General features: G+C 46.2%; 2 protein-coding genes and 1 long non-coding RNA gene across 4 annotated transcripts in view; all 3 read left to right on the top strand.

Annotated features, from left to right (window-relative positions):
- The first annotated feature begins 999 nt into the window (after positions 1 to 999).
- Positions 1,000 to 18,171, top strand: LOC116985927. The gene is made up of 3 exons (XR_004415373.1): positions 1,000 to 1,133; positions 8,805 to 8,806; positions 18,121 to 18,171. It is a non-coding gene; the product is annotated as an uncharacterized LOC116985927 (long non-coding RNA).
- On the top strand, positions 3,177 to 8,801 carry gfer (growth factor, augmenter of liver regeneration). Its single transcript, XM_033041050.1, has 3 exons — positions 3,177 to 3,388; positions 4,732 to 4,943; positions 7,402 to 8,801. The coding sequence occupies exons 1-3, from the start codon at positions 3,182 to 3,184 to the stop codon at positions 7,562 to 7,564; spliced, it is 582 nt and encodes a 193-aa protein (XP_032896941.1). The 5' UTR covers positions 3,177 to 3,181; the 3' UTR covers positions 7,565 to 8,801.
- Positions 18,172 to 20,257: 2,086 nt separating the features above from the next.
- syngr3 (synaptogyrin 3) overlaps positions 20,258 to 27,775 on the top strand; it is a 37,540-nt gene continuing 30,022 nt past the window's right edge. For both annotated transcript variants that reach the window (XM_033041048.1, XM_033041049.1), the window contains exon 1: positions 20,258 to 20,379. In XM_033041048.1, the coding sequence (XP_032896939.1) occupies positions 20,281 to 20,379 (99 nt within the window). In that variant the 5' untranslated portion in view covers positions 20,258 to 20,280. The remainder of the gene's footprint in view (positions 20,380 to 27,775) is intronic.

Genomic DNA, 27,775 nt, shown 5'->3' with positions numbered 1-27,775 from the left:
AGCTAGGGGGAGCATATAAATGTTGAACAAAATGGGTCCAAGAATGGAGCCCTGAGGAACCCCGCATGTGAGTTTTGTACGTTCTGATTCAAAATTACCAAGGGAAACAAAATAATCCCGATCTTTCAAGTAAGATTTGAACCAGTCCAGCACAGAACCAGAGAGTCCCACCCACTTCTCCAGTCTGTCAAGCAGTATGTTGTGGTCCACCGTATCAAAAGCAGCACTGAGATCTAGAAGTACCAAAACTGAAGCTTTTGATGCATCACTGTTTAAATGTATGTCGTTTAGGACCTTAGTGAGTGCAGTCTCGGTGCTGTGATGTGGCCGAAATCCCCGACTGGAAAACATTAAAAATATTGTTTTGGGTCATAAAGCAGTAAATTTGTTGGTAAACTACCCTTTCAATAATCTTTGCCAAAAATGCTAAATTAGATATGGGCCTGTAGTTGCTCATAGCTGAGGCATCCAAATTAGGCTTCTTCAATAGGGGCTTGATCACTGCTGTTTTTAAGGCTTTGGGAAAATGCCCCGATTGAAGGGAAGTGTTTACTATGTTCAGTACTTCTGGTGCAACACTGTTAAAAATATTTTTAAAGAAGCTTGTGGGCAGCAGATCAAGACAGCAGGTAGTGGACTTTAGCTGTTGAACAGTTTCAGTCAGAGATGCACAATCTAAAAGTTTAAAATGTTGTAGATTCATTAGTGAATCTGGAGGCATAGGTGACAAAGCCATGTTCCCTGAGGTGGAGCTAGACATTGTTTGTCTTATCTTCAGAATTTTATCTGTGAAGAAATCTGCAAAGTCATTGCACGACTTGCTGGACAGGAGCTCAGGAGGGACTGATGATGAGGGGTTTGTCAGTCTATCGACAACGGCAAACAGGGTGCGGGAATTATTATTTTTGTTGATAACCTCTGCGAAAAAGGACTGCCTTGCCCCTTTCATTTCCTGATTATAGATACGGAGGTTGTCTTTGTAGATTTCGTAGTGGACCTGTAGTTTGGTTTTTCGCCACCTACGTTCGGCCTGTCTACACTTTGTTCTTTGGGATCTCACTGCTGTGGCATTTCTCCATGGTGACTTTTTCCTTCCAGATAAAACCTTGGTCTTTAGTGGTGCAATAGCATCCGTAAGAGTCATAACATTGGAGCTAAAACCATCCACAAGGTCATCGACAGAGGCCGAGGGCAGAGTTGGTGGTGGTGTATAGGCCTGTAAACAATGCGCCAATGTTTGCATTGATACAGCGCCTTTCGATCACCTCTGGCAGTGCCCACCCTTCCCACGGTAGGAGGGGGTGAATGGCCGGGTGCCCACCCTGCGCTCTGTAGGAGGGGGTGAATGCATCAGTGCCCACCCTGCTCTCAGTGAATGGGGTGAGTACCCGGTGTGGAATGGGGTGAATGAGTCAGTGCCCGCCCTGCCCAGTGAATGGGTTAGTGCCCACCGTGGGAGGGGGTGAATGGGTCAGTACCCACTCTGCCAAGGCTGTGACTGTGAATGGGGCAGTGCCGGTGCTGTGGAGGTGAATGGACACGGATCCCATTCATATTTCGCTTGGGCAGCTTACACCCCAGCGGTATGAATATTGACTTCTCTAACTTCTTGCTTTCCCTCTCTCTCCATCCCTCCCCAGTCTAGTTCTCCGACCACTCTGCTTGTTCCCTGACTAAATTTTATCTCTGTATGCCTTGCTGTCACCTTTGCCTAGCTAACAATGATCTATTCTACATTTTACTTGAACATCATCCCTTTTGATATCTCGTTTTCACACCATACATTTCTTATCTCCGTGTCTCTCTCGCCCCTGAGTCTGAAGAAGGAACTTGACTCAAAACATCACCCATTCATAAAGGTTTCAAAGGTCTTTTATTGCCAATTAAGGTACAGTCATATATAAATTAGCATACAGCTGTACAAAAAAAAAAGCAACAAGACACACAACTACATAAAAGTTAACATAAACATCCACCACAGCGGATTCCCCACATTCCCCACTGTGATGGAAGGCAATAAAATCTAATCTTCTTCCTCTTTATAATCCTGCGGTCAGGGCAGGCAAACCAGCCGCAGTCAGCGCTGTCGAAGCTCCTGCGACTTGGAGTTCCGCCAAACCGTCTCTAACCAGAGACCACGAGCTCCGTGATGGTAGGTCCACAGGCTCCCCGCAATGGAGCTCCCAGTCAATCCCCAGCAAAGGCCGCCAACTCCTCGATGTTGGGCCGCAGTGCAGGCGGAAATTCGAGACATAAAAAAAAAAATATCGCATCTCCGTTGAGGTTTGAGATTAGAAAAGGTTTCCTCCAACTCCCCCCCCCCCCCCCCCCCACCCCCAGATAAAACAAGCTAAAGAACATTAAAAACATACATTTAACACATACAATTAAAACACAAAGAAAGAAGGGACGGACAGACAGTTGGCGAGGCAGCCATTGCTGGCACCACCCGGTGGTGATAGTCATAGAGTGTGGAAACAGGATAGAAACAGGCATAGATAGAGTGGATGAGGGAAGGGTATTTCCACTGGTGGGAGAGTCTAGGAGAAGGGTTCTTAACCTGGGGTAAATTTTATCTGCCCAGCGGGTAAATTTGTTGATTCTGGATTTATACATAATTTTCCTCATTGACTGACTGTGTTTGGTTCTGTTCATCATTAGTTGTTCATAAATAAGTAAAATAACATTGTTATGTGCTATTAAAGTTGCCAGGGGTAAACGGGACGAAAAAGGTCGGGAACCCCTGGTCTGGGACCAGAGGTCATAGCCTCAGAATTAAAGGGCGCTCTTTTGGAAAGAAAGAGAGGAGAAACTTCTTTGGTCAGAGCGTAGTGAATCTGTGGAACTCATTGCCACAGAGGGCTGTGGAGGCCAAGTCAATGGATATATTTAAGGCAGGGATAGACAAATTCTTCATTGGAATGGGTATGAAGGGTTGTGGGGAGAAGGCAGGAGAATGGGGTTAGGGGGCAGAGATCAGCCATGATTGATAGGCTCCTAGAAGTTGTGAATCTTCTCTGTACTTTTACTGCTTGATTCTATTGCTGCCCATACCTTGTCTCCACAGATGCTGCCCATACCTTGTCTCCACAGATGCTGCCTGTCCAGCTGAGTTACTCCAGCATTCTGTGGGTCCCATTCACAACACACCGGCGCTCCCAGCATGCCGCGCGACAGCAAGATGGCGGCGCCCAGGTGGGGTCCGGCGGCCGGGTTCCCCGTCACCCCGGGCAACGACCTCGCCAGCGGCGCCAGCAGCGGCGGCGCGGGCCGAAGCGCCGCACAGAGCGGCCAGGACAAGCCCAAGAAGCCGTGTCGGGCGTGCGTGGACTTCAAGTCGTGGATGCGGGAGCAAAATCAGCTGGCGGTGTCGGCGGGGAAGGAAGGGGTGAGGAAGAGGGACCAGTTGTGTGGGCAGTGGCTGAGAAGCAACTGTAATGTGGGTTGAGAACCACTTCTAGACTCCTTGTTGCAGGGGGATAAAGCTGGAGAAGAGAAGTGGGGGAAGAACAAAGTCTGGCAAGTGATGAGTGGCTACAGGTGAGGGGGAGGGGGGGGGGAAGGCGGAGTGATATATGGCTACAGGTGATATAGCTGTTATCAGGCAACTTAATCATCCTACCAGAACCAGAGTGCTGTCCTGAACTACCATCTACCTCATCAGGGACCTCCGGACCATCTTTGATCAGACGTTAATGGCTTTACCTTGCACTAAACATTATGCCCTTACCATATATCTATACACTGCGATTGGCTTGATTGTAATCATGTATTGTCTTTCCACTGGCTGTTTAACATGCAACAAAAGCTTTTCACTGTACCTATACACGTGATAATAAATTAAACTGAATATTAAATGAACCGTGAAGGGGAAGGTGGAGTGATAGATGGTTACAGGTGAGGGGATGGTGGAGTGATAAGTGTATACAGGTGAGGGGGAATGTGGAGTGAAAGGCAGATACAGGCGAAGGCCAGGGATGAGAAGGGGGCAAATGGGTGCCAGGTGAGAGAAATGTTTTCTTAGGTTTTAATTTTACAGATACAGAATGCGAATAGGCCCTTCGATCCACCAAGTCAGCTCCGACCAACAATCACCTGTACAATAGCACTACCCTACACATTAGGGGCAATTTACAATTTTACCGAAGCCAATTAACCTACAAACCTGTACGTCTTTGGGATGTGGTAGGAAGCCGGAGCTCCTGGAGAAAACCAACTCGGACACAGGGAGGAAATGCAAACTCCACACAGACAGCACCCGTAGTCAGGATTGAACCAGGGTCTCTACCGCTGCACCACTGTGCCGCCATTTGGAGCAGTTTTCGAGATAATCTACATTTTTGAGTATTTTTGTGGGTTGTCAAATCTGATGGAGCCTGTTCCTGGAGATGCGATGTGTATATTTCATTTTGTTTATTGTCGTCATGTGTACCGAAGAACAGTGAAAAGTTTGCTGAGTGTTATGGAGTCAAAGAAAAGACTATAGATGGTTATAATCACGCCGTCCACGGTGTACAGATACAGGATAAAGGGTATAACGTTTAGTGCAAGGTATGTCCAGTAAAGTCCGATTAAATACAGTTCCTGTTCCTATTTGTTATAACTCTTTTCAAACTCGGATACAGGCTACAATATTTAGTGCAAGATAAAGTCCGATTTATCATTTTTTAAAATTGAGCACTGCTTCAGAATGTTACATATTTGTGTTAATTTTCTTTACTTTGACTGCAGGATGTTTACGAGGACCTTGATAAGCCACGTCCGATTGAATGTCCTTTAGATCGTGAGGAGTTGGGGAGGAGCACCTGGTCTTTTCTTCATACGATGGCAGCCTACTACCCGGACAAACCCACCACAAATCAACAGGAGGACATGAAGCAGTTTATTTCTTTGTTTTCAAAGTACTTTCCCTGTGACGAATGTGCGCAAGATTTGAGAGACAGGTCAGTGTGATTAGTTTAGTTTAAAGGTGCAGCTTTTGCCCACTGAGTTCACGCTGACCACTGATCGTTCACACTAGTTCTTTGTTCACACTAGAGTGTTGTGAATCTATGGAATTCTCTGCCACAGAAGGCAGTGGAGGCCAATTCACTGGATGTTTTCAAGAGAGAGTTAGATATAGCTCTTAGAGCTAACGGAATCGAGGGATATGGGGAGAAAGCAGGAATGGGGTACTGATTTAGGATGATCAGCCATGATCATATTGAATGACGGTGCTGGCTCGAAGGGCCGAAAGGTCTACTCCTGCACCTATTTTCTAAGTTTCCCACTTTTGCATCCTCTTCCTACATATTAAGGACATTTTACAGAGGGCCAATTAACCTAAAATCCCACATGTTTGGGATGTGGGAGGAAACCGGAGCATATGGAGGAAACACACGTGGTCACAGGGAAATATTGCAAACTCCACACAGACAGTGCCCGGGGTCACGATCGAACCCGGGTCACTGGCGGTGTGAGGCAGCAGCTCTACCTGCTGCGCCACTGTGTCGCTACAGTGCCAATGTCACTTCATTTGTTTTACTTTTTTTTGCAGCCGGTTACTTTAGACAATTGTCTTAAGTGAAATTATGCTAAAGTTACCAACACAACAAAATACAGCATTTAATGTAACTTTAACCTCTAACCAAAGAAAGTCAAAAGGAGCACGGAATCTTTCGTTAATCCTGAGATTTGTTCGTTCTTCTTTGGTATTAACTGCTGATTGAGAAACGTTCTCCTCCCCATCTTTTTACTTCCCAACTACAGTTTCCCTGTTTAAGAATAAACATTAAAAAAAAATATTGCCTCATAAGAGCATAATTAAGCCATTCGGCCTATCGAGTCCGCTCCGCCATTCGACCATGGCTGATTTATATTTCCCTCTCCATCCCATTCTCCTCTCAGTAATGTTTGACGCCCTTACTAATCAAGAATCTATCAATCTCCGCTTCAAAAATACCCAATGGGCCTCCAAAGCCGTCTGTGGCAATGTATTCCACAGATTCACAACCCTCTGATTGAAGAAATTTCTCCTCCTCTCCATTCTAAAGGTACGTCCTCTTATTCTGCAGCTGTGTCCTCTGGTCCTAGACTCTCCCGCTACTGGAAACATCCTCTCCACATCCACTCCATGTCCAGGCCTTTCTGGTTCCAATGGTCAAATTTAATGATGAGGTTCACTTGAGTAAATCCTAATTCAAAGAAAAGTTTGATATATTCATTGCATTTATTCTGAACCCTTCTTTCACCTCCCAACCAGCCTGTTCCCTTCTTTCCCGAAAACATTGGGATACTTGTTCAAATATACTTGCTTTGGCACTGCCTTGTACCATCATTAATTGTGATTACTTGTGCACATCCGACAGACTCTTCCAACAGAAGGATCTTTGTGGCTGTGCTGAATCTTGACTCTTCCCAATGATGTCAATGGAACAGGAGTTACTAACTAATGTTTAGTTTTGTTTGGTTCGGAGAAGCAGCGTACAAACAGGCCTTTTGGCCTTCCGAGATCACGCCGACCATCGATCGATCACCCATTCACACTAGTTCTCACGTTATCCCACTTTTCGCATCCTACACACCAGGGGGAATTTACAGAAGCCAATTAACTACAAACCTGCACCTCTTTGGCATTAAAAGTGGGAAACCTGGCTACTTGCACTTACTGCAGTCATGGTGTTGCAGCATTAGGCCAGCAAGACACGGCTCCATTTTGGCGCCAACTCTTTATCTTGAGCCCAGGACTTTTCTGGTCCAATTATCTCGTTGTTCACTGTGTCACCATGCTAAAAGTATATAGTGTTTAAATGTGTCTGACAAGTGTATGGCAAACAGATAGTTTGGAAATGCCCAGCAGGCCAGGGTGAATCTATAGAAGGAGGAACAAGTTTACACTTTACATCAGTCAACACGGTAGCGCAGTGGTAGAGTTGCTGCCTTACAGCGCCAGAGACCCAGGTTCGATCCTGACTACGGGTGCTGTCTGTGGGGAGTTTGTATGTTCTCCCCGTGACTGCAGGGTTTTCTCTGGGAGCTCCGGTTTTCTCCCACACTCCAAAGACGTGCACGTTTGTACGTAAAAAGGTAAATTGTCCCTTGTGTGTGTAGGATCGTGTATGGGGTGACGGACAAATGTGAAGAAAAGAACTGCAGATGCAAGATAGACACAGTACTGGAGTAACTCAGCAGGTCAGGCAGCATCTCTGGAGAAAAAGGATGGGTGACGTTTCGGGTCAGAACCCTTCTTCATACTGATTGCCGGGGGGGGGGTGTGGTCAGGAGGGGAGGGGGGGGGGGGGTGGAAGAAAGCTGGGAGAGAGTAGAGGCAGGACAAAGCGTGGCAGGTAATAGGTGAACACGGGTGACGGATCTTTTTGAGAGGCTTTTGATTGGAACATTCTCTTTGTTGCACTATTGCAGACTGAAGACCACTCCACCAGACACGACCGACAGGCACAAGTTTTCCCAATGGATGTGCTTTCTTCACAACGATATCAACAAGCGTATAGGGAAGCCAGAATTCGATTGCTCTAAGGTGGATGAGCGATGGAAGGATGGATGGAAGGATGGCTCATGTGACTGATTTGTGAATCTTGCATTTTCAATTACTTTGACGTGTGTAGTATTTTTTCTTGTTCTTGACAAAATGCTGTCATCTGGTTTTAGTCGCATAGAAATCAAAACATATACCACCTTAATATTTCCCCCCTCCCTCTCATAATTTCTTAACCCCCCCCACCAAATTAAGGTAGGTATTTACTTCAACATAGGCATCCAGTTCTGATTGTGAGGGACTTGACTGATTTGACTCTCTTAGTCTGAGAAAGGGTTCCAACCCGAAACGCCACATGTTCCTTTTCACGAGAAATGCTGCCTGACCCGCTGAGTTACATCAGCATTTTGTGTATGACAGCATCTGCAGTTCCTTCCGACTCTAATTTTGCTCTCTCTCGCTCTGTCCTCTAGAGGGCGCAGATGAGTCAGGGTAGTAATTTGTATGAAGGTCTCCACCACTAGAGGCTAGTTTCGAGCTACTATCTTTGGTCCCCACTTATCCCTGACTGAATTTAGTCAGTGGGGGGAAAATAGTTGCGTTTTCTTAAAGTCTGCAAGCGTAACTTGTGTTGGGAAGTGAAACATTCTGGTTTTCCATTCCCTTTCTCCTTGAATTTGCATAAAATTGAAGATCTTGCTAGGAGACTTCAATGATTAATTTTTTTGATTGATTGCCACCCAGTGGCAAGAGGTAAAATAAAATGTTTCATGTTACTTCAAAATCAAATGGAGAGCAATAAACCACACTGGCAAGAGTCAATCATAGAGTCTCACCTCCTTGTGAACTCACAAACCAGTTTATATTGTGAATACAAGGAACTGCAGATGCTGGTTTACAATAGTCACCAGTGCTTTATTTGCCATGTGCAACTGCGCAGTGAAATTATTTTTGCATATATCACTTATACGGGCACCGCCATGTTTTGGCGCCATTACTCCACGCACGCTCGATGTACTGGGAGAGGTTCCCGTGAACCGACGTCCCTCTCCTCTCCTTGCCCGGCCATCTTTATGTCCCAGGGGACGCCCCCTGCCGTCTACCTGAAGATGCTGGAGGCATTACCCAGGATCTCCCTCCGACTGGCCATTGCTCCTCACGCCCGACTTCTCCAGCTACCTCCCAGTTATGCCGCCCGCCAAGCCTTCAGGCGGGTTCCTGATCCCGTCGACTGACATTAGGGGCAATTTTACAGATGCCAGTCATAGAAAGCCACAAAATGATGGAGTAACTCAGCGGGTCAGGCAGCTTCTCTGGAGAACATGGACAGATGTATCTGCAGATGTATCTGCAGTTCCCTTTTGAACACATGGACAGATGACGTTTCGGGTTGGGACCCTTCTTCAGACTCAGCAGGAGTCGCAGAAGGGGAGCAGTGAGAGAAGGTCTTGAGGAAGGGTCCCTTCCTGAAACGTCACCTGTCCGTGTTACTCCAGCACTTTGTGTGTTTTGTCTATACATGGTGGTGAACTTTCCTTGTGATTTTGGGACAAATCAGTAAATCCATGAAACTGAAGATAGACACAAAATGCTGGAGTAACTCAGCGGGACAGGCAGCATCTCTGGAGAGAAGGAATGGATGACGTTTCGGGTCGAGACCCTGCTTCAGTCTCACAAAACTGAAGATGTTTAAACCAGCATCTGCTGTTCCTTCTTACACAATCCACGAAACTGCTGAGGCCGTGAAGCTTTGAATTCCCTGCAATTGCACTAATTGTCAGCTAGACTATAACCGATGTAGCTGAATCTTGAAGTATGTGTCTGCCTTGCTGACAAAAACACTCACTCCTAATGGGCCTGTCCCACTTACACGAATTTTTCAGCGACTGCCGGCACCCGTCATAGATTGTTACAGGTCGCCAAAAATTTTCAACATGTTGAAAATCCAGTGGCGACCAGAACAAGGTACGACTCTTTGGCGACTAATCACGACCATACAGGCTTCACCCCGCTGGCTTCTGGTCACCGCTGGATTTTCAACATGTTGACATTTTTCACCGACCTGCAACGACCTATGATGGGTGCCGACAGTCGCCGAAAAAGTTGCGTAAGTGGGACAGGCCCATTACAATAAATGATAGATATTGTTTGGATAATATGTTTTCAAGTTTAGAACATAGAATTGCACAACACAGGAACAGGCCCTTCGGCCCGCAATGTGAATGCGCGATATGCTGCCAGGTTAAATTAATCTCCTGTCCTTGCATATCCCTCCATTCCCTGTACATCAATGTGCCTATGCCTCTTTAATACCACTTTAAAGCTGGATTATGTATGTCGCGATTATTGTTGCCATGACGTATCAGAACCACTGTGACTGTGTTTTAAAAGCAGTTTTGTGAGATTGAAATGTGTGTGGACATTGCTGCAAGGAAGAATTGCAAAATATGTTCTGTCGTTGCCACCACCACACAGACGGCCCTCAGTCGACATGCAAGAATATTAACGGCATGAGGAACCCACCTATTATTGATCCTTTGTGTGTGGTTTTGTAAATTATTACAATGGAAGCAAACGTGTCTAAGATATAGAAACAAAGATCTATTTACTTACTTACTGCCTATTATGCCTTCTGGCATGTAGGGCAGCAACAAAGGTCCTCCACTCCTGTCTGTTCTGGGCTAGCTTCTGGACACTACCCCAGGTCAGGTCCAGTGTTTTCATTTCCTCCTCTACAGTTCGACGCCAGGTGGTTTTGGGTCTCCCTCTTTTCCTTTTCCCTTCCGGTGTCCAGTGCAGGGCTATTCTTGGGATAGAAACATAGAAAATAGGTGCAGGAGTAGGCCATTCGGCCCTTTGAGCCTGCACTGCCATTCAATATGATCATGGCTGATCATCCAACTCAGTATCCTGTACCTGCCTTCTCTCCATACCCCCTGATCCCCCTAGCCACAAGGGCCACATTTAACTCCCTATTGAATATAGCCAATGAACTGGCCTCAACTACCTTCTGTGGCAGAGAGTTCCAGAGATTCACCACTCTCTGTGTGAAAAATGTTTTTCTCATCTCGGTCCTAAAGGATTTCGCCTCTATCCTTAAGCTGTGACCCCTTGTCCTGAACTTCCCCAACATCGGGAACAATCTTCCTGCATCTAGCCTGTCCAACCCCTTAAGAATTTTGTAAGTTTCTATAAGATCCCCCCTCAATCTCCTAAATTCTAGCGATTACAAGCCGAGTCTATCCAGTCTTTCTTCATATGAAAGTCCTGACATCCCAGGAATCAGTCTGGTGAACCTTCTCTGCACTCTGGTTCTCTTCTTTCACCATTGGCATTCATCCCAGCATCTGTTGATAGCCCTGTAAGTCCATCACGCCCAGTAGTGTTGATTCCTTCAGTTGCTGTTTCCGTAACATATTTGTTGTTTTACGAGACAGGGTTGTTAGCCCTGTGCTCGACCTCCAACCTGGAGGACCAGTGGATCGCTCTTCGTTTCGCCTCTACCCTTCGACCTGTCCAGCATGGGAGACCCTAACAGGAGACGAATCTCCCGCTGGCATAGCTCTAGGGGTCACTGAGACACACAAGCTCCCCGACCACGACAAGGTTGCAATCCAACAAGGGAGAAAGAACTGCAGATGCTGGTTTATACCAATCCTTTTACTCCAAAGATACTGCCTGACCCGCTAAGTTACTCCTGCACTTTGTGTCTATCATGTTCAACATGTACCTTGTCGAAATGGTAACAGGCTTTTTGTCCATAATTTAATGTCTTTTACGCAAATTATGAATCTAATTTTTCACTTATGGGGATAAATGATTAAGTGCACAATGAGGTGAAATTTGAATCAAGGAAGAAAAATAAATAAAAATAGAACAAAAGCAGTTTAATTTGCACTGAATTTGTATGAATGCAACCCGGCTATCTTGAATAACTAGGATGTGAATCAGCAGGAATGTCTAGTTTCACTAAATAGATATATTTTTTACCGATTTTCCCTCCCAGCGTTCTCACTGCTTTCTGCTCTGAGGCATGTTTATTAGTTTCACAGATACAGCATGGAAACGTGCCCTGAGTCTGAAGAAGGGTCCTGACCTGAAACTTCACCTATCCATGTTCTCCAGAAATGCTGCCTGGTTTGCTGAGTTACTCCAGCATCTATGGAAACGGGTCCTTCGGCCCACCGAGTCCATGCTGGCCATCGATCATCCATTCACATTAGTTCTATGTTATCCCACTTTCTCATCCACTCAATACCCACACTCGGGGGGTGGGAATTTACAGAGGCCAATTAACCTACAAACTCGCACGTCTGGGATGTGGGAGGAGACCGGAGCACCCGGAGGAAACCCATGCGGTCACAGGGTGGACGTGCAAACTCCACACAGACAGCACCCGAGGTCAGGATTGAACCCGGGACTCTGCCGCCGAGAGGCAGCGGCTAAACCAGCTGCGTCACCGTGCCGCCCCAGTTATAGGAGGAAATCCAAAGTATTGTCACCCTGCAGGAGTAATTCCTGCTAGCTAATTATGATGCCTGGAGGAAGCTGTAGAAGGGGAAATAAATCTGTGGAGGCCCCACCACCCCCCCCCCCCCCCCCCCCCCCCCCCTCACCGCCAGCCAAGTCAGTTCTTGGCGCTTGTTGGTGAGTTCTGACGATGAGGCATTTGGCCAGACAAGCTTGGGCCGTCTGCTCTGGGAACCACGCCACAGGGTCCATGGAGTCATTTCCCTGCAGTGCCTGCAGGACGTTCCGTGCTGACCACCGCCCGATGGACTTGTGGTCAAAGGTGTTGGTCCGGAAGAACCTTTCCACCAACGACAGATGGTGCGGCAATGTCCAGCGGACTGGCACATTTGCGTGGCATCTGCGCCAGGCCCATCCCAGGCTCCAGCTGTCTAAAATGATGCTTGCAGCCCCTACTGCAGGTGGTAACTCCATCCCACCAGCCTCTCAAGCACTGTATGTGCAGGGTATCCTTAAGTCGGGTGTTTGAATCCCAGACTGGACTTGTCAAATGTTATCGTGATTCATGTTTACTGTAACATCTGCTATATTAGATTTGGGTGTATGCAGCTTATTCCTGCGATTGGCTATCTCTGCTATAGAAATGATGCTATTCCAAACCAATGATGTGTAAAGAGACTATGAAAGGCCTGGTTTTCATTTTTAACTTGCAGTCTCAATCTAAGGCAGGTAAGTCTATTTCTGTAGGTTAGATTGATCATGTGGAGATTAAGACATTGGAACAAAATTATGCCATTCGGGCCATCTATTCTGCTCTGCCATTTGATCACGGCTGAGCTATTTTTCCCTTTCAACCCCATTCTCGCGCCTTCTACCTGTAACCTTCGACCCTCGTGTTAATCAAGAATCTATCCATCTCCACTTTAAAAATACCAAATGACGCAGCCTCCTGTCTGTGGCAATGAATTCCACAGATTCACCACCCTCTTGCTAAAACATTTCCTCCTCATCTCCCTTCTAATGGTACATCCTTTTATTCTGAGGCTGTGCCCTCTGGTCCTAGACTCTCCCACTAGTGGAAATATCCCAGCAGTGACTCATAAGATATTGTATTCAAATGCCTGTAATCCTCTGTACATACAATTCTCATGTCATTTTGTTTTCAAAGTGGGATAGAAGCATGTAAAATGTTTTTGTTTTTGCCCAAGTAAATCTTGTTCCCCATCTCTTTGCTTTGTATTAAACTCTAGTAAATGATTTTTTGATTCTACAATAAATAGACATGTAATGTTTAAGGATTCTTTGCTTTCCCCAACACCTCACCGTTAAAAAAATTATATTCCCTTTTTAAATCCCTTAATACAGCATTTGTTGCAGTTTTAGTTTTTTCGTTTTAGAGATACAGCTCGGAAAAAGGCCCTTCGTCCCACTAAGTCCACATCGACCAGCGATCCCCGTACACTAACACTATCCTTCAGGCACTAGTGTTATAGAGTGATGCAGTGTGGAAACAGGCCCTTCGGCCCAACTTGCCCACACCGTCCAACTTCTCCCAGCTACACATGTCTTACCTGCCTGCATTTGGTCCATATCCCTCCAAACCTGTCCTATCCATGTACTTGTCTAGCTTTCTTAAAAGTTGGAATATTCCCAGCGTCAACTACTTCCTCTGGGAGCTTGTTCCATACACGCACCACCCACTGTGTGAAAAAGTCACCTCTCAGATTCCCATTAAATCTTTTCCCCTTCACCTTAAACCTATGTTCACTGGTCCTCGATTCACCTACTTTGGGCAAGAGACTCTGTGTATCTACCCGATCTATTCCTCTCATGATTTTATACACCTCTATAAGATCACCCCTCATCGTTTTGCACTGCAAGGAATAGAGTCCTAGCCTACTCAACCTCTCCCTGTAGCTCAGACCCTCTAGTCCCGGCAACATCTTCGTAAATCTTCTCTACCCTTTCCAGCTTGACAACATCTTTCCTATAACATGGTGCCCAGAACTGTACACAATACTGTAAATGTGGCCTCACTAACGTCTTACACAATTGCAACATGACCTCTTGACTTCTACACTCAATACTCTTGACTGATGAAGGCCAATGTGCCAAAAATCTTTTTGACCACCTGATCTACCTGTGACCCGACCTTCAATGAACCATGCACCTGCACTCCTAGATTCCTCTGCTTTACTCCCAAGAGCCCTACCATTCACAGTGTAGGTCCTGCCTCCTGCCTATGGTCCCAAATTGCGGCACCTCACATTTCTCTGTATTAAATTCCATCAACCATTCCTCAGCCCACCTAGCCAACCGATCAAGACCCTACTGCGATTCTTCACAATAATCCTCACTATCTGCAAAACCACCCATTTTTGTATCATCAGGCGGCGCGGTGGCGCAGCGCTAGAGTTGCTACCTTACAGCACTTGCAGCGCCAGAGACCCGGGTTCGATCCCGACTACGGGTGCTGTCTGTACGGAGTTTGCATGTTCTCCCTGTGACCTGCGTGGGTTTTCTCCAAGATCTTCGGTTTCCTCCCACGCTACAAAGACGTACAGATTTGTATTGGCTTGGTATAAGTGTAAATTGACCCGAGTTGTGCGTGAATGTGCGGGGATCGCTGGGCGGTGCGTACTCGGTGGGCCGAAGGGCCTGTTTCCGCGCTGTATCTCTAAACTAAACTAAGCTATCAGCAAACGTGCTAATCTTGCTGTGTATGTTCTCATCCAAATCATTGATAGAGATGACAAACAGTATCAGGCCTAACACTGAACCCTGAGTCACACCACTAGTCACAGGACACTAGTAGGACAATTTACAATGATACCAAGCCAATTAGCCTGCAAACCTGCGTGCCTTTGGAGAGTGGGAGGAAACCAGAGCTGCCGGAGAAAACTCACGCAGGTCACGGGGTAAACGTACAAACTCCGTACAGATAGCACCGGTAATTAGGATCGAACCCGGGTCTCTGGCGTTGCAAGGTTGCGCCATCGTGCCGCCCTAATTGCCAGAACCAGTTTCAAGTTTCCTTCAGAAAGTTGATGCAAGAGTATTGATGAGCATGTGGAATCAATACCAAAATTGATGCTTACTCATAGAACCATATAGCACAGGAATATGCCCTCTAGCCCAACTTGTCCATGCTGACCAAGATGCCCCATCTAAGCTAAGCCCTATTGGCCCATATCTCTCTAAACCTTTCCTATCCAGGTGTTGTTTAAATGCTGTTATAATCCCTGCCCTCAACTACCTCCTCTGGCAGCTCATTCCATACACCCTCCATCCACTGAGTGAAAAAATTGGCCCTTGGGTTCCCATTAAATCTCTCCCCTCATCAGTTGCGTAGTCTGTCTCTCTCTGTCCCTCACTCCCACATCTCTTTCTCGCTCTCTCTCTCACACACACACACACACACACACCTCTCCCTCTCACCTCTCTCACACCTGTCTCTCACCTCTCTCTTACTCTCCTCTCTCTCACCTCTCTCTCTCACCTCTCTCTCTCACCTCTCTCTCTCTCCCTCTGTCTCTGTCTCTGTCATCCTTTCATAAAGTCAACTGTTCACAAGAAGGTAGAAGAAACCATCTGCCGGTTAACAATAGACAATAGACAATAGGTGCAGGAGGAGGCCATTCAGCCCTTCGAGCCAGCACCGCCATTCAATGTGATCGTGGCTGATCATCCCCAATCAGTACCCCGTTCCTGCCTTCTCCCCATATCCCCTGACTTCGCTATTTTTAAGAGCCCTATCTAGTTCTCTCTTGAAAGCATCCAGAGAACCCGCCTCCACCGCCCTCTGAGGCAGAGAATTCCACAGACTCACCACTCTCTGTGAGAAAAAGTGTTTCCTCATCTCCGTTCTAAATGGCTTACCCCTTATTCTTAAACTGTGGCCCCTGGTCTCTGTCTGTCTGTCTGGCTGTCTCTCTCTCTCTCTCTCTGTCTCCACTGTGGCAAACTGTGTGCCACTGATATCTGGCCATCAATGCCAATACTGTTAAGATCTGACACAGCAAAGTGCTGGAAGCTTCAGCACAATGACCTTGTTCAAGTTGGAACAGATGCAGGTCATGATCCATCACATCTTTTGAGGTGGAAAGCACCCTAAACCTGACACAATGTTTGGAAAACACATGAAATCCCCTCTCGGGCCCTACTCAAATTAACTGAAAGTAAAAAAATACGAGACTCAAGTTATGAGAGTCGAGATTGTTTAATCAGCATTTAAATTTAAAAAAATCTTATTTTATATCTTTGGTGCTGTTTTTGAGATCGGTGCAACCCGGCAGATAAAACTCGTTTTTATGCAAATCACTTAAGATTCAGGGGAATTTAGAGCACTGAAGCATGGCCTACAACTTGCCAAAAATGGACTTTCATTAGAGGGTGGTGAATCTGTGGAATTCATTGCCACAAATGGCTGTGGAGGCCAAGTCAATGGATATTTTGAAGGCAGAGATAGATAGATTCTTGATTAGTAGGGGGGTCAGGGGTTATGGGGAGAAGGCAGGAGAATGGGGTTGAGAGGGAGAGAGGATTTCCATCGTCTTTTCAACCAGGGAGTTCTGGATTCTTGCCATAGAGGGAGTACAGAGAAGGTTCACCAGACTGATTCCTGGGATGGCAGGACTTTCATAAGAAGAAAGACTGGATAGACTCGGCTTGTACTCACTAGAATTTAGAAGATTGAGGGGGGCTCTTATAGAAACTTACAAAATTCTTAAGGGGTTGGACAGGCTAGATGCAGGAAGATTGTTCCCGATGTTGGGGAAGACCAGAACAAGGGGTCACAGTTTAAGGATAAGGGGGAAGTCTTTTAGGACCAAGTTGATTAAAAAAAAATTCACACCAAGAGTGGTGAATCTGTGGAATTCTCTGCCACAGAAAGTAGTTGAGGCCAGTTCATTGGCTATATTTAAGAGGGAGTTAGATGTGGCCCTTGTGGCTAAAGGAATCAGGGGGTATGGAGAGAAGGCAGGTACAGGATACTGAGTTGGATGATCAGCCATGATCATATTGAATGGCGGTGCAGGCTCGAAGGGCCGAATGGCCTACTCCTGCACCTATTTTCTATGTTTCTATTCCTATCATTTGTTCAGTGAAATATTTTCTTCTCAGCTTCCTTGCAATCCTCCAACTAATTCACTGGCCCCATAGCAGAAGCCTCCACGTCACGGGGCTGGAAACTGGAGGTATCCCGAGATAACGCTGCTACCACCATCATCTCTTGCGACAAGTGGTGGCTCACGCTGATTGTCGCCGGAAGCTTGCGTCCTTTTCAGGACGGACGATGACGGCGAGGTCAACATTTGAAACGTGGAAGATGGACACGACATAAGTAGAACTAATTCATGTAAATGTTTTCTCGTAGTTACTAACCACTCTGTTAAGGGAAGTAGACCCGCGCTGCTTCTCGTAATTTTATAGACATCATTTCAAATTCCCCCTCATCTCCTTTATTCCAAAGAAAACAAACCCACTCTAGGTAGTCTTTTGTTGGTACTCATGACAAAAAAAAACCTCCAGACTCCTCAGAATTCACATTATCCAATTTGTCAATGACATAAGTCTTCGCTCTCTTCTCTCTATGACTTCCTGCATTAGGTGACAGGAAATTGTAGGTTAATTGGCTTGATTAATTGGCTTGATGTAAATGCAAAAATTGTCCAGTATAAAATTGTCCAACTTCCAGTATTATGCCCCAGTCCCACTTAGGAAACCTGAACGGAAACCTCTGGAGACTTTGCGCCCCACCCAAGGTTTCTGTGCGGTTCCCGGAGGTTGCAGGTGGTTGCCGGAGGTTGCAGGTAGTGGAAGCAGGTAGGGAGACTGACAAAAACCTCCGGGAACCGCACGGAAACCTTGGGTGGGGCCAAAGTCTCCAGAGGTTTCCGTTCTGGTTTCCTAAGTGGGACAGGGGCATAAAAGTCCGTGGTGGACTCTTTGGAAGGTACAAGGTATGTCTTCTGTCTCGGTAATCTGATTGAGGATGATTTGCGAAAGAAGGTGTTGTTCAAGCTGGAAAGGGTGCAGAGAAGATTTAACGAGGATGTAGCCAGGACTCGTGAGGCTGGGCTTGAGCAGGCCAGCACTTTATTCTTTGGAGCGCAGGAGGAATGAGGTGTGATCTTATAGAGATGTATAAGATCATGAGAGAAATAGGTCTGAAGAAGGGTTTCGGCCCGAAACGTTTCCTATTTCCTTCGCTCCATAGATGCTGCTGCAACCGTTGAGTTTCTCCAGCATTTTTGTGTACCTTCTGACATAGGTTAAAGGTTGGGGGGGGGGGGGGGTTAATAGGAACCCGAGAAGCAACTTTTTCACACAGTGGGTGATAGGTTTATGGAAGGAGCTGCCAGAGGAGGTAGCTGAGGCAGGTACTTTCATAACATTTTAAAAAACATTTGAACAGGTACATGGATAGGACAGGTTTAGAAGGATATGGGCCAAACACAGGCAGGTAGGACTAATGTAGATGGGCATGTTGGTCGGCCTGGGTGAGTTGGGCCGAAGGGCCTGTTTCCATGCTGTATGACTGTACAGGGGGGAAACTGAAGCACCCGGGGGAAACCCGATAGGTCACGGGGAGAATGTGTAAACTTCCCACACAAAAGGTGCAAAACATCAGGATTGAAGCAGATACCACAGCTGAGAGGCAGCAGCATTATCAGCTGGTCTACCCTTTCCCTTTGTGGCTGACAATGAGAACCAAGTTCCCTTCATCATCAACCGCTCGTGTATTTTCATACACCCTTGTGGCTAAACGTAATTTCCTTTTTTATTTTAAGAAGTCCTCTGTACTTTCCATATTCATTTTGGCTCGAACAACCAAACAATTGGTATAAACTCGGTGCAGGAAGGAACTGCAGATGCTCGTTTACATCGAAGATAAGACACAAAATGCTAGAGTAACTCAGCTGGACAGGCGGCATCTCTACAGAGAAGTAATGGGTGACGAGTCAGGTCGAGGCCCTTCATCAGACCAGAGATGCTGCCTGACCCACTGAGTTACCCACGCAGGTCACGGGGAGAACATACAAACTCCTTACATACAGCACGTGTAGTCAGGATCAAACCCGGGGAGGGGGTGTGTGGGAGGGGGATGTGTGGGGGGGAGGTGGGGGCTATGTGTGGGGGGAGGGGGTGTGGGGGAGGGGGGTGTCTGGGGGAGGGGAGAGGTGGGGGTGGTGGGGGAGGATGTGTGTGGCGGTGTGGGGGAAGCGGAGGGGGGATGAGGAGGAGGGGGTGTGGGGGAGAGCGGTGGGGGAAGGGGTGGGGGAGGGGGGGAGTGCGGTAGGGGTGTGGGCTGTGGGGGAGGAGGAACCTTCAAAGCCTTAATAGCTTTTGTACTAATTCACCGATCGGAACAAAACTTATTTGGCTTGCAGCAGAGGAGAATGGTGAGTAAGGTGGCAAAAATTGTAGCGCTATGGGGGATTGTTTTTGCCCAAATGTAATTACAACGCAGACAGGAAGTGGTCAAGATGAGAGTTTTAGTAATATAGATAGATGTCCCAGACAGAACAGTGAAACTCTTAGATAAGGCACAAAATGCTGGAGTAACTCAGCGGATCAGGCAACATCTCTGGAGAGAAGGAATGGGCGACGTTTCGGGGGTGGGGACCCTTCTTCAGTCTGTAGAAGGGTCTCGACCCCATTCGACCCCTATTCCTAGTTCTCTACATAGATGTGTTTAAGAAGGAACTGCAGATGCTGGAAAATGGAAGGTAGACTGAAGTGCTAGAGAAACTCAGCGGGTGCAGCAGCATCTATGGAGCAAAGGAAATAGGCAACGTTTCAGGCCGAAACCCTAGGGATTCGGCCAGAAACGTTGCCTATTTCCATCGCTCCATAGATGCTGCTGCACCCGCTGAGTTTCTCCAGCATTTTTTGTCTGCTGTCTTCATAGAAACATAGAAAACATTTTTCACACAGAGAGTGGTGAATCTCTGGAACTCTCTGCCACAGAGAGTAGTTGAGGCCAGTTCATTGGCTATATTTAAGAGGGAGTTAGATGTGGCCCTTGTGGCTAAAGGGATCAGGGGGTATGGAGAGAAGGCAGGTACAGGATACTGAGTTGGATGATCAGCCATGATCATATTGAATGGCGGTGCAGGCTCGAAGGGCCGAATGGCCTACTCCTGCACCTATTTTCTATGTATCTATGGAATCAGTGGGTCAGGCAGCGTCTGTGGGGGCTGTGCAGGCAGGGCAATACAGGGTGACGACGCGCGGGGGCGCGCTTTGGGGCGGTGCGCGCTCCCGCTGCGCGTCCCCGGTGCTTCCAGGGCTGTCTGAGCGAGGGACACAGACAGTGAGCAAGGCTTAAGATGGAAGGAGGTGCGTACGGCGCTGGCAAGGCTGGGTCTGGCGTTGACCCCATCGCCTTCCTGAAGCAACCCCAGACCATTCTCCGCATCCTGTCCTGGGTAAGGCAGTGCATTGCACCCAATGCAATAGACCTGCGTGCAAATGCAGAAACAAAAATGATTGATTTAAAAGAAAAAAATATATATATATTGAGAAATGAATGGGAGATGCGATCTGTATACATTGTGGGATCATGATATTAGCCAGGCAGAGATTTCTGACAATCCAGGTGTTGTCGCCTCACCTATTCAAAGAAGACAATGTATTGGAAACAAAATATTTTCCATTCTATTTTCTGTTTCTGAACGTGTTGTTTCAGCAGCGAATAGCGTGAAATGTCAGTGAATTTCACCGTAATGGTGAGAATGATTTTTTTTTAAAGATGGGAGCCGAACGCCCAATACTGCCGTGGGGCTTATTAATTGTTCAAGATGAAATGTACAAATATCGATCATCTTGCATTTATTTGTTCTCAGCGCTGGTGGTTGTTGACCCTGAACATTTTACACACATTTACAAGGTGCCCGAGAGTAGACCGTTTCCCAATCGTGACTTCCTGTTGTTATTTTAATCTTCTGTATCGTATAGGTGTGTGTAAGATGTCTGAAGGAGGGTCTCGACCCGAAACGTCACCTATTCCTTCTCTCCGGAGATGCTGCCTGTCCCGCTGAGTTACTCCAGCATTTTGTGTCTATCTTGTATGTGTAGTGTGTGTGTGTGAGAGGGAGAGGGTGTGTATGTGAGCGAGAGAGAATGAGAGTGTGTGTGTGTGAGAGGGAGAGGGTGTGTATGTGAACGAGAGAGAATGAGTGTGTGTGTGTGTGTGTGTGTGTGAGAGAGAGAGAGAGGGTGTGTGTGTGAGCCAGAGAGAATGTGTGTGTGTGTGAGAGAGAATGTGTGTGTGTGTGAGAGAGAGAGTTTGTGTGGGTGTGAGCCAGTGTGTGCGCGAGAGTGTGTGTGTGTGTGTGAGAGAGAGCAAGAGTGAGTGTGTGTGTGTAAATGTACTTCCCTTACCTTCACATCTCTGTCCTAATCCAGAAACAAGACTTACCAGCATGGGTTTTATCTTTCATCGATATTGTCTCTGGATTTGTATTAATTTGTCGATTGATGTCGGAATGATCAGATGCTGATGATGTCAATCCAAGGATTTTCAGTGACAGCATTGTAGTTCACCCCAGCCTATGTGAGTCATTGCATTAACAAATATCACATCGCTCACTGTAATCCCAATACTTGGAAGCATTTGGGAATTTCCTTCTATACATGGATTGGTCTGGTCGCCACAGAGTTAAATACCAGTAAAATAGATTCCGAGGAACCAGTTCAGAGCTTACCTTCCAACAAGGACCCCAGCATTGTATAGGCAAGGCAAGGCAAGGCAACTTTATTTATATAACACATTTCGTATAGAGTCTGGCTACAGTGAATAAGATATTAACTTGCTCTGAAATTCCTGGCCCCTTTATTTCACAATATAATATTTGGGTGCTGGCCCCTGGATTGATGCATCTGACCAGTTAGACATTAAATTATACTCCCAGACCTTGGTTAGGGCGACACAGCTGGTAGAGCTGCTGCCTCGTGGTGCGAGAGACCCGGGTTCGATCATGACCTCGGGTGCTCTCTGTGTGGAGTTTGCATGATCTCTCTCTGTGACCGAGCCTGAGTTTCCTCCTGGTGCTCCGGTCTCGTAGAGTGTATGCTCATGGAGCAGCACAGAACAGTGCCCTCCCACAACCCAAAGACTTGCGGGTTTGTAGGTGAATTGGTCTCTGTAAATTGCCCCTTGGTGTGTAGGGAGTGGATGAGAAAATGGGAGAACACAGAACTAGTGTGAACGGGCGATCGTTGGTCGGCTTGGACTCAGTGGGCCGAACGACCTGTTTCTACGCTGTATCTACAAACAATGAATGGCGGTGCTGGCTCGAAGGGCCGAATGGCCTAATCCTGCACCTATTGTCTATTGTCTAAATGTGTCCCATCAATAACATAAAAGCTCTCATTGTGAGTCATTTAACAAGTTAACTAATATTTTGACTCCAGCACTTTGTGTCTATTTTTCTGTGAACCAGCATCTGCAGCTCCTTGTGCGTTTTCATTTACTGTACTTGGAGTTCCTCTGTTCCTTTTGTTTATTTGACGGCAGGCAATTCATTGTAAGCGCCTTCTCAAAGGGTTTTGGCAAAGTTTAATTACATACAAAGTATTCAGTCATGTTGAACCTAATCTTCTTGTGTATCCCACAAATGAAACGTTGTCTCGAAGCAAGTGGCCGACGAATGAAACAGTTGGACCTTGTAGTTGGATGTGTTACAAGTTGTACCACTGACCCAGCGCTTCATGTTTGAAGCATCTTGCTTTGAGACAACACTTCATGCATCATTTATCCGCTGGGTTGTTCCAGCCTGACGTGAAGTTGTAATGTCTGATTCCAATCCTAATGAGGCATCGCTTGAGCTCATTCACAACGTGCTTTGTTCTTGAATTTGTTTATTGTTAGCCCCACAAAGGCTTTCACAACTTCATACATTCTAGGAACAGAATTAGGCCATTCATAAATTCACAAATTATAGGAGTAGACTTAGGCCATTCGGCCCATCGAGTCTACTCCGCCATTCAATCATGGCTGATCTCTGCCTCCTAATCCAATTTTCCTGCCTTCTCCCCAGAACCCTTGACATCCGTTCTAATCAAGAATTTGTCTATCTCTGCCTTAAAAATATCCACTGACTCGGCCTCCACAGCCCTCTGTGGCAATGAGTTCCACAGATTAACTACCCTCTGACTAAAGAAGTTTCCCCTCGCCTCCTTTCTAAAAGAGCGCCCTTGAATTCTGAGGCTATGACCTCTCCCACCAGTAGAAACATCTTTTCCACATCCACTCTATCTATGCCTTTCGATCCATCAAGTCTGTTCCACCATTCAATCATGACTGATCTATATTTCCCCTTCAACCCCATTCTCCTGCCCATGACCGCTGGCACCCGTACTAATCTGTCAATCTCCGCCTTAAAAATACCCAATGACTTGGCCTCCATAGCAGATCCGTGGCAATGAATTCCACAGATTCACCACCCTCTGGCTAAAGACAATCCTCCTCATCTCCATTCTAATATCTTAATCATACTCCTTTCACAGTATCATAAGAAAACATATTTTTGCTGGAGTAACTCAGCGGGTCAGGCAACATCTCTGGGGGGAAAAGGAATAGGTGGCGTTTCGGGTCGAGACCCTTCTTCAGACATTATTGGTGTCTTGGGTTAACCCCTGTGCGAATGACAGGAGGATGGGTGGGATGTGTGATAGAAATATAGTCACTTATTTCGAGATACTGCAGCTGTATTCTGTTCTCTTGCTGACCAGTGGCAGCTGATAGAGTGAGTAATCCCAACTCGGGTTGGGAATTTCAGGGGAATTTCGCATGTATTGCGTTTAAAAGAGCAAATGGGTCACAAGAGCACACGGAACGGCAACCGGCTCCTTGCGCTGTAGACCGGAGAGGTTCAGGAGATCCTTCACCCCTGCAGCCATTAGATTTCATAATACTGACCGCTAGGCTGTATGGGGATGCTTTGCATTTTTAATAGTTAATTATTGGGTCTTTTTAAGTATTTATTGCTTTCAGGTATTGTCCATATTGTATTTTTTGTCTGCTTGCGTTCTAAATATGTGGGTTTGGTGGTTGTTGGCTTCTGGACATCTGAATTTCCCTGAGGGGATCAATAAAGTATTTATTATTATTATTTTATTAAAATTTCCCCGCTTAAAACAAGAGGGGAAATCGTGCTTTTTTTTTAAGAGGGGGGGGTGGTTAACTCTGCTCTCCTTTTTCATGATACCACTCAAGGGGTGGCCGAGCTGGAATAATTTCCATTGTCTGCTTCCAGTCGCTTTTGTTCCCCACGGTTTCTGTGCAAAGATTACATTTTACACAGAGAGCGCTCGTTTGCCTTCAGTCATTTTATTACCATTGAAGAAAGACATAAAATGCTGGAGTAACTCAGCGGGTCAGGCAGCGTCTCTGGAGGAAAGGAATAGGTAACATTTCGAGACCCCCTTCTTCCACCCGAAACGTTACCTATTCATTTTCTCCAGAGATGCTGCCTGACCCACTGAGTTATTCCAGCATTTTGTGTCTATCTTCGGCTTAAACCAGCATCTGCAGTTCCTTCTCACACATTTTTATCACAACTGATGAACAGCTGATCCGATTCATCCGTCAGTCACGCCATCGGCCACTTTTTGCAGGACAACAAGCTATCGGCGAAGCTCTCAATTCAAAAATCAATTTTGACCTATTTTAAAAAAAAATATATATATATATATATACCCTTGCTGACTATTACTATTTGCTTTTGAATGGCATCCAGAATAGGAATAATTCCATTTAATATTCTGCTATTCTGATCGCATTTTATTGGCAAGATCTGGAAGGTGATGTCATCTGGAAGGTGATGTCATCTTGAAGCATTTGCTAAATTTGGCCATCTTGTCCCTTTTCACTGTAATGGTGACACAGCGGTAGAGTTGCTGCCTTTCAGCGCCAGAGACCCGGGTTCGATCCTGACCACGGGTGCTTGTCTGCACGGAGGTTGTACCTTCTCCTGGTGACTGCGTGGGTTTTCTCCGGGAGCTCCGGTTCCCCCCTTCCCCCCCCCGCTCCCCACACTCCAAAGACGTGCAGGTTTGCAGGTTAATTGGCTTCTGTAGATTGTAAGTAGGATAGTGCTAGTGTACGAGGTGTGTAGGATAGTGTTAGTGTACGAAGTGATCGCTAGTCAGCTAGTGATCGATGGCTAGTCTTCCTCGGTGGGCCGAAGGGCCTGTTTCCGCGCAGTATCTCTGAATATCCAGGTGTGGAGATATGTGGAATGTGACAGGGTTGAGTACTTCTAATAATTCTCTCACCCATTGCAGAGTTTTGTGCGTTTTTTAACTCGAATTATGACAGTAAGGCCCATAATTTTGCACTTTGTAAGGGTTTAGAAGTATTAGTTACAGGGTGGTGTGATAGGATTTAAAACAATGAGTAGAGTCATAGAGCGATACAGTGTGGAAACAGGCCCTTTGGCCCAACTTGCCCACAACATGTCCCAGCTACACTAGTCCCACCTGCCTGCGCTTGGTCCATATCCCTCCAAACCTGTCCTATCCATGTACCTGTCTAACTATTTCTTAAACATTGGGATAGTCCCAGCCTCAACTACCTCCTTCGGCAGCTTGTTCCATACACCCACCACCCTTTGTGTGAAAAAGCTACCCCTCATGTTCCTGTTAAATCTTTTCCCCTTCACCTTAAACCTACGTTCTCTGGACATAATGGAGTAGAAACAAGATGTTTTACAACAACAAAAAAAGACACAAAGTGCTGGAGTAACTCAGCAGCTCAGGCAGCGTCCCTGGAGAAAAGGAACAGGTGATGTTTCGGTTGAAACCCTTCTTTAGACTCCTGATGCTGGGTCTGATGGAGGGTCTCGACCCTAGTTTCTCCAGCATTTTGTGCCTAATAGATAGAACAATGAGCTCATACAAAATACCAGAAAAGATCAGCCAATAGAGTCAGTGTCGTACAGCGACCAACACGCCCGATCTACACTAGTCCCACCTGCCTGCGTCCGGCCCAACGCAATATTGCACACTGTAAAATATTCTGTTTCCCCCCCCCCCCCCCTCAACTACTTCTGTTTGTATTCATCAGGGTCATAATGCATCAAATTATTGCAATATCAGTTACAATATTTTATTGACAGCAGGATGTGTTATTCTCAAATCCTGCTGTTTTGTTGAGAGGGGGTGCAGGGGTAGATAATAGTTCATGACAGGATTCATTTTAAGGAAGGCAATGATGGAGGGGGTATTGGGGAATGGCTGAAGAGGTGTAACGAGGCAATAGCCGAATTTAGGGCTTTGGCACGGAAGGTATGGGCGGCACAGTGGCGCAGCGGGTAGATCTGCCGCCTCACAGCGCCAGAGACCCGTGTTCGATCCTAACCTCAGGTGCTGTCTGTGTGGAGTTTGCACATTCTCCCCGTGACCGCGTGGACTTCCTCCTAGTACTCCTGTTCCTTCCAAATCCCAAAGACGTGCGGGTTTGTAGGTCAATTGGCCTCTGTAAACCGCCCCTAGTGTGCAGGGAGTGGATGAGAAACTGGGATAATATAGAACTAATGTGAATGGGTGATCGATGGCCAGTAGGCACTCGTTGGGCTGAAGGGCCTGTTTCCATGTTGTATCTCTAAACTAAACTAATTTTCTTCCTCTTCACTAATTCATTCACAGATGGAGTTAGCTAAAAAATCCTGTCTATTTTTAAAGCAGAATAGATGGTGTTGAAATGCATATATTTATATGCTTGTTTGAGATTAACAACCAATATTCTCATTCATAAAATAACAATCTGTCATTATTTGTGACTGAGCCAATTGCAAGGTCTATTTATATTTTATCTCGAGCTATACTTTCATTCGAGCTTTTTCCCAGGGAGTCGATGATGAGCAAATTTGGAACCAATATACCAATATAATGTGAGCCTTTAAGATATATATATTTTTAAATTTGCGTGTGATCTGCTTAATTTAAGGTGACAGTCACCAGCTCAATACAGCAGAGAGCTGTTTCATGCTTTTCAAAAGCAGTTTTGAAGCTGAGCTTTGCGAGTTATTATTGCATCCAGCAGCCTTTTACCAAGGCTTTCGATTGCGTGAATAGTTAGATGTGGGGTATTTTTTTGAGGAAATTTGGTTGCTTGCTTCAAACCCGGCAATCTACTCCTTGCATGCCAACCTGAAGGACGGCACGATGGCGCAGCGGTAGAGTTGCTGCGTTACAGCGCCAGAGTTCCGGGTTCAATCCTGACTACCGGTGCTGCTTGTACCGAGTTTGTACGTTCTCCCTGTGACCGTGTGGGGTTTATATCCGGGAGCTCCGGTTTCCTCCCACACTCCAAAGACGTACAGGTTTGTAGGCTGATTGGCTTGATATCTTCATACCTACAGCCATCAGACTATTAAATACTACAACCTCCAAATAAGCTCTGAACTATGTAGACGGAGCATTGGTGTTGTCTTTTTGCACTAGGTGTTTTTTTTATGTGTACGTACATTTTTCTTTTTTTTCTTTTCTTTTTCTTTTTTTCTTTTTTGTATGGCTTTGTAAATATTTGATTAGTGTTCAAATGTTAATAATTTGGTGTACATATAGTGGCTGGTGTACATATGGTGTACATATAACCATATAACCATATAACAATTACAGCACGGAAACAGGCCATCTCGGCCCTACAAGTCCGTGCCGAACAACTTTTTTCCCTTAGTCCCACCTGCCTGCACTCATACCATAACCCTCCGTTCCCTTCTCATCCATATGCCTATCCAATTTATTTTTAAATGATACCAACGAACCTGCCTCCACCACTTCCACTGGAAGCTCATTCCACACCGCTACCACTCTCTG

The sequence above is a fragment of the Amblyraja radiata genome, chromosome 22, assembly GCF_010909765.2.
Source record: "Amblyraja radiata isolate CabotCenter1 chromosome 22, sAmbRad1.1.pri, whole genome shotgun sequence".
NCBI lineage: Eukaryota > Metazoa > Chordata > Chondrichthyes > Rajiformes > Rajidae > Amblyraja > Amblyraja radiata.
Note: the sequence above shows the minus strand (reverse complement) of the source record. Positions and strands in the feature narration are given on the sequence as shown.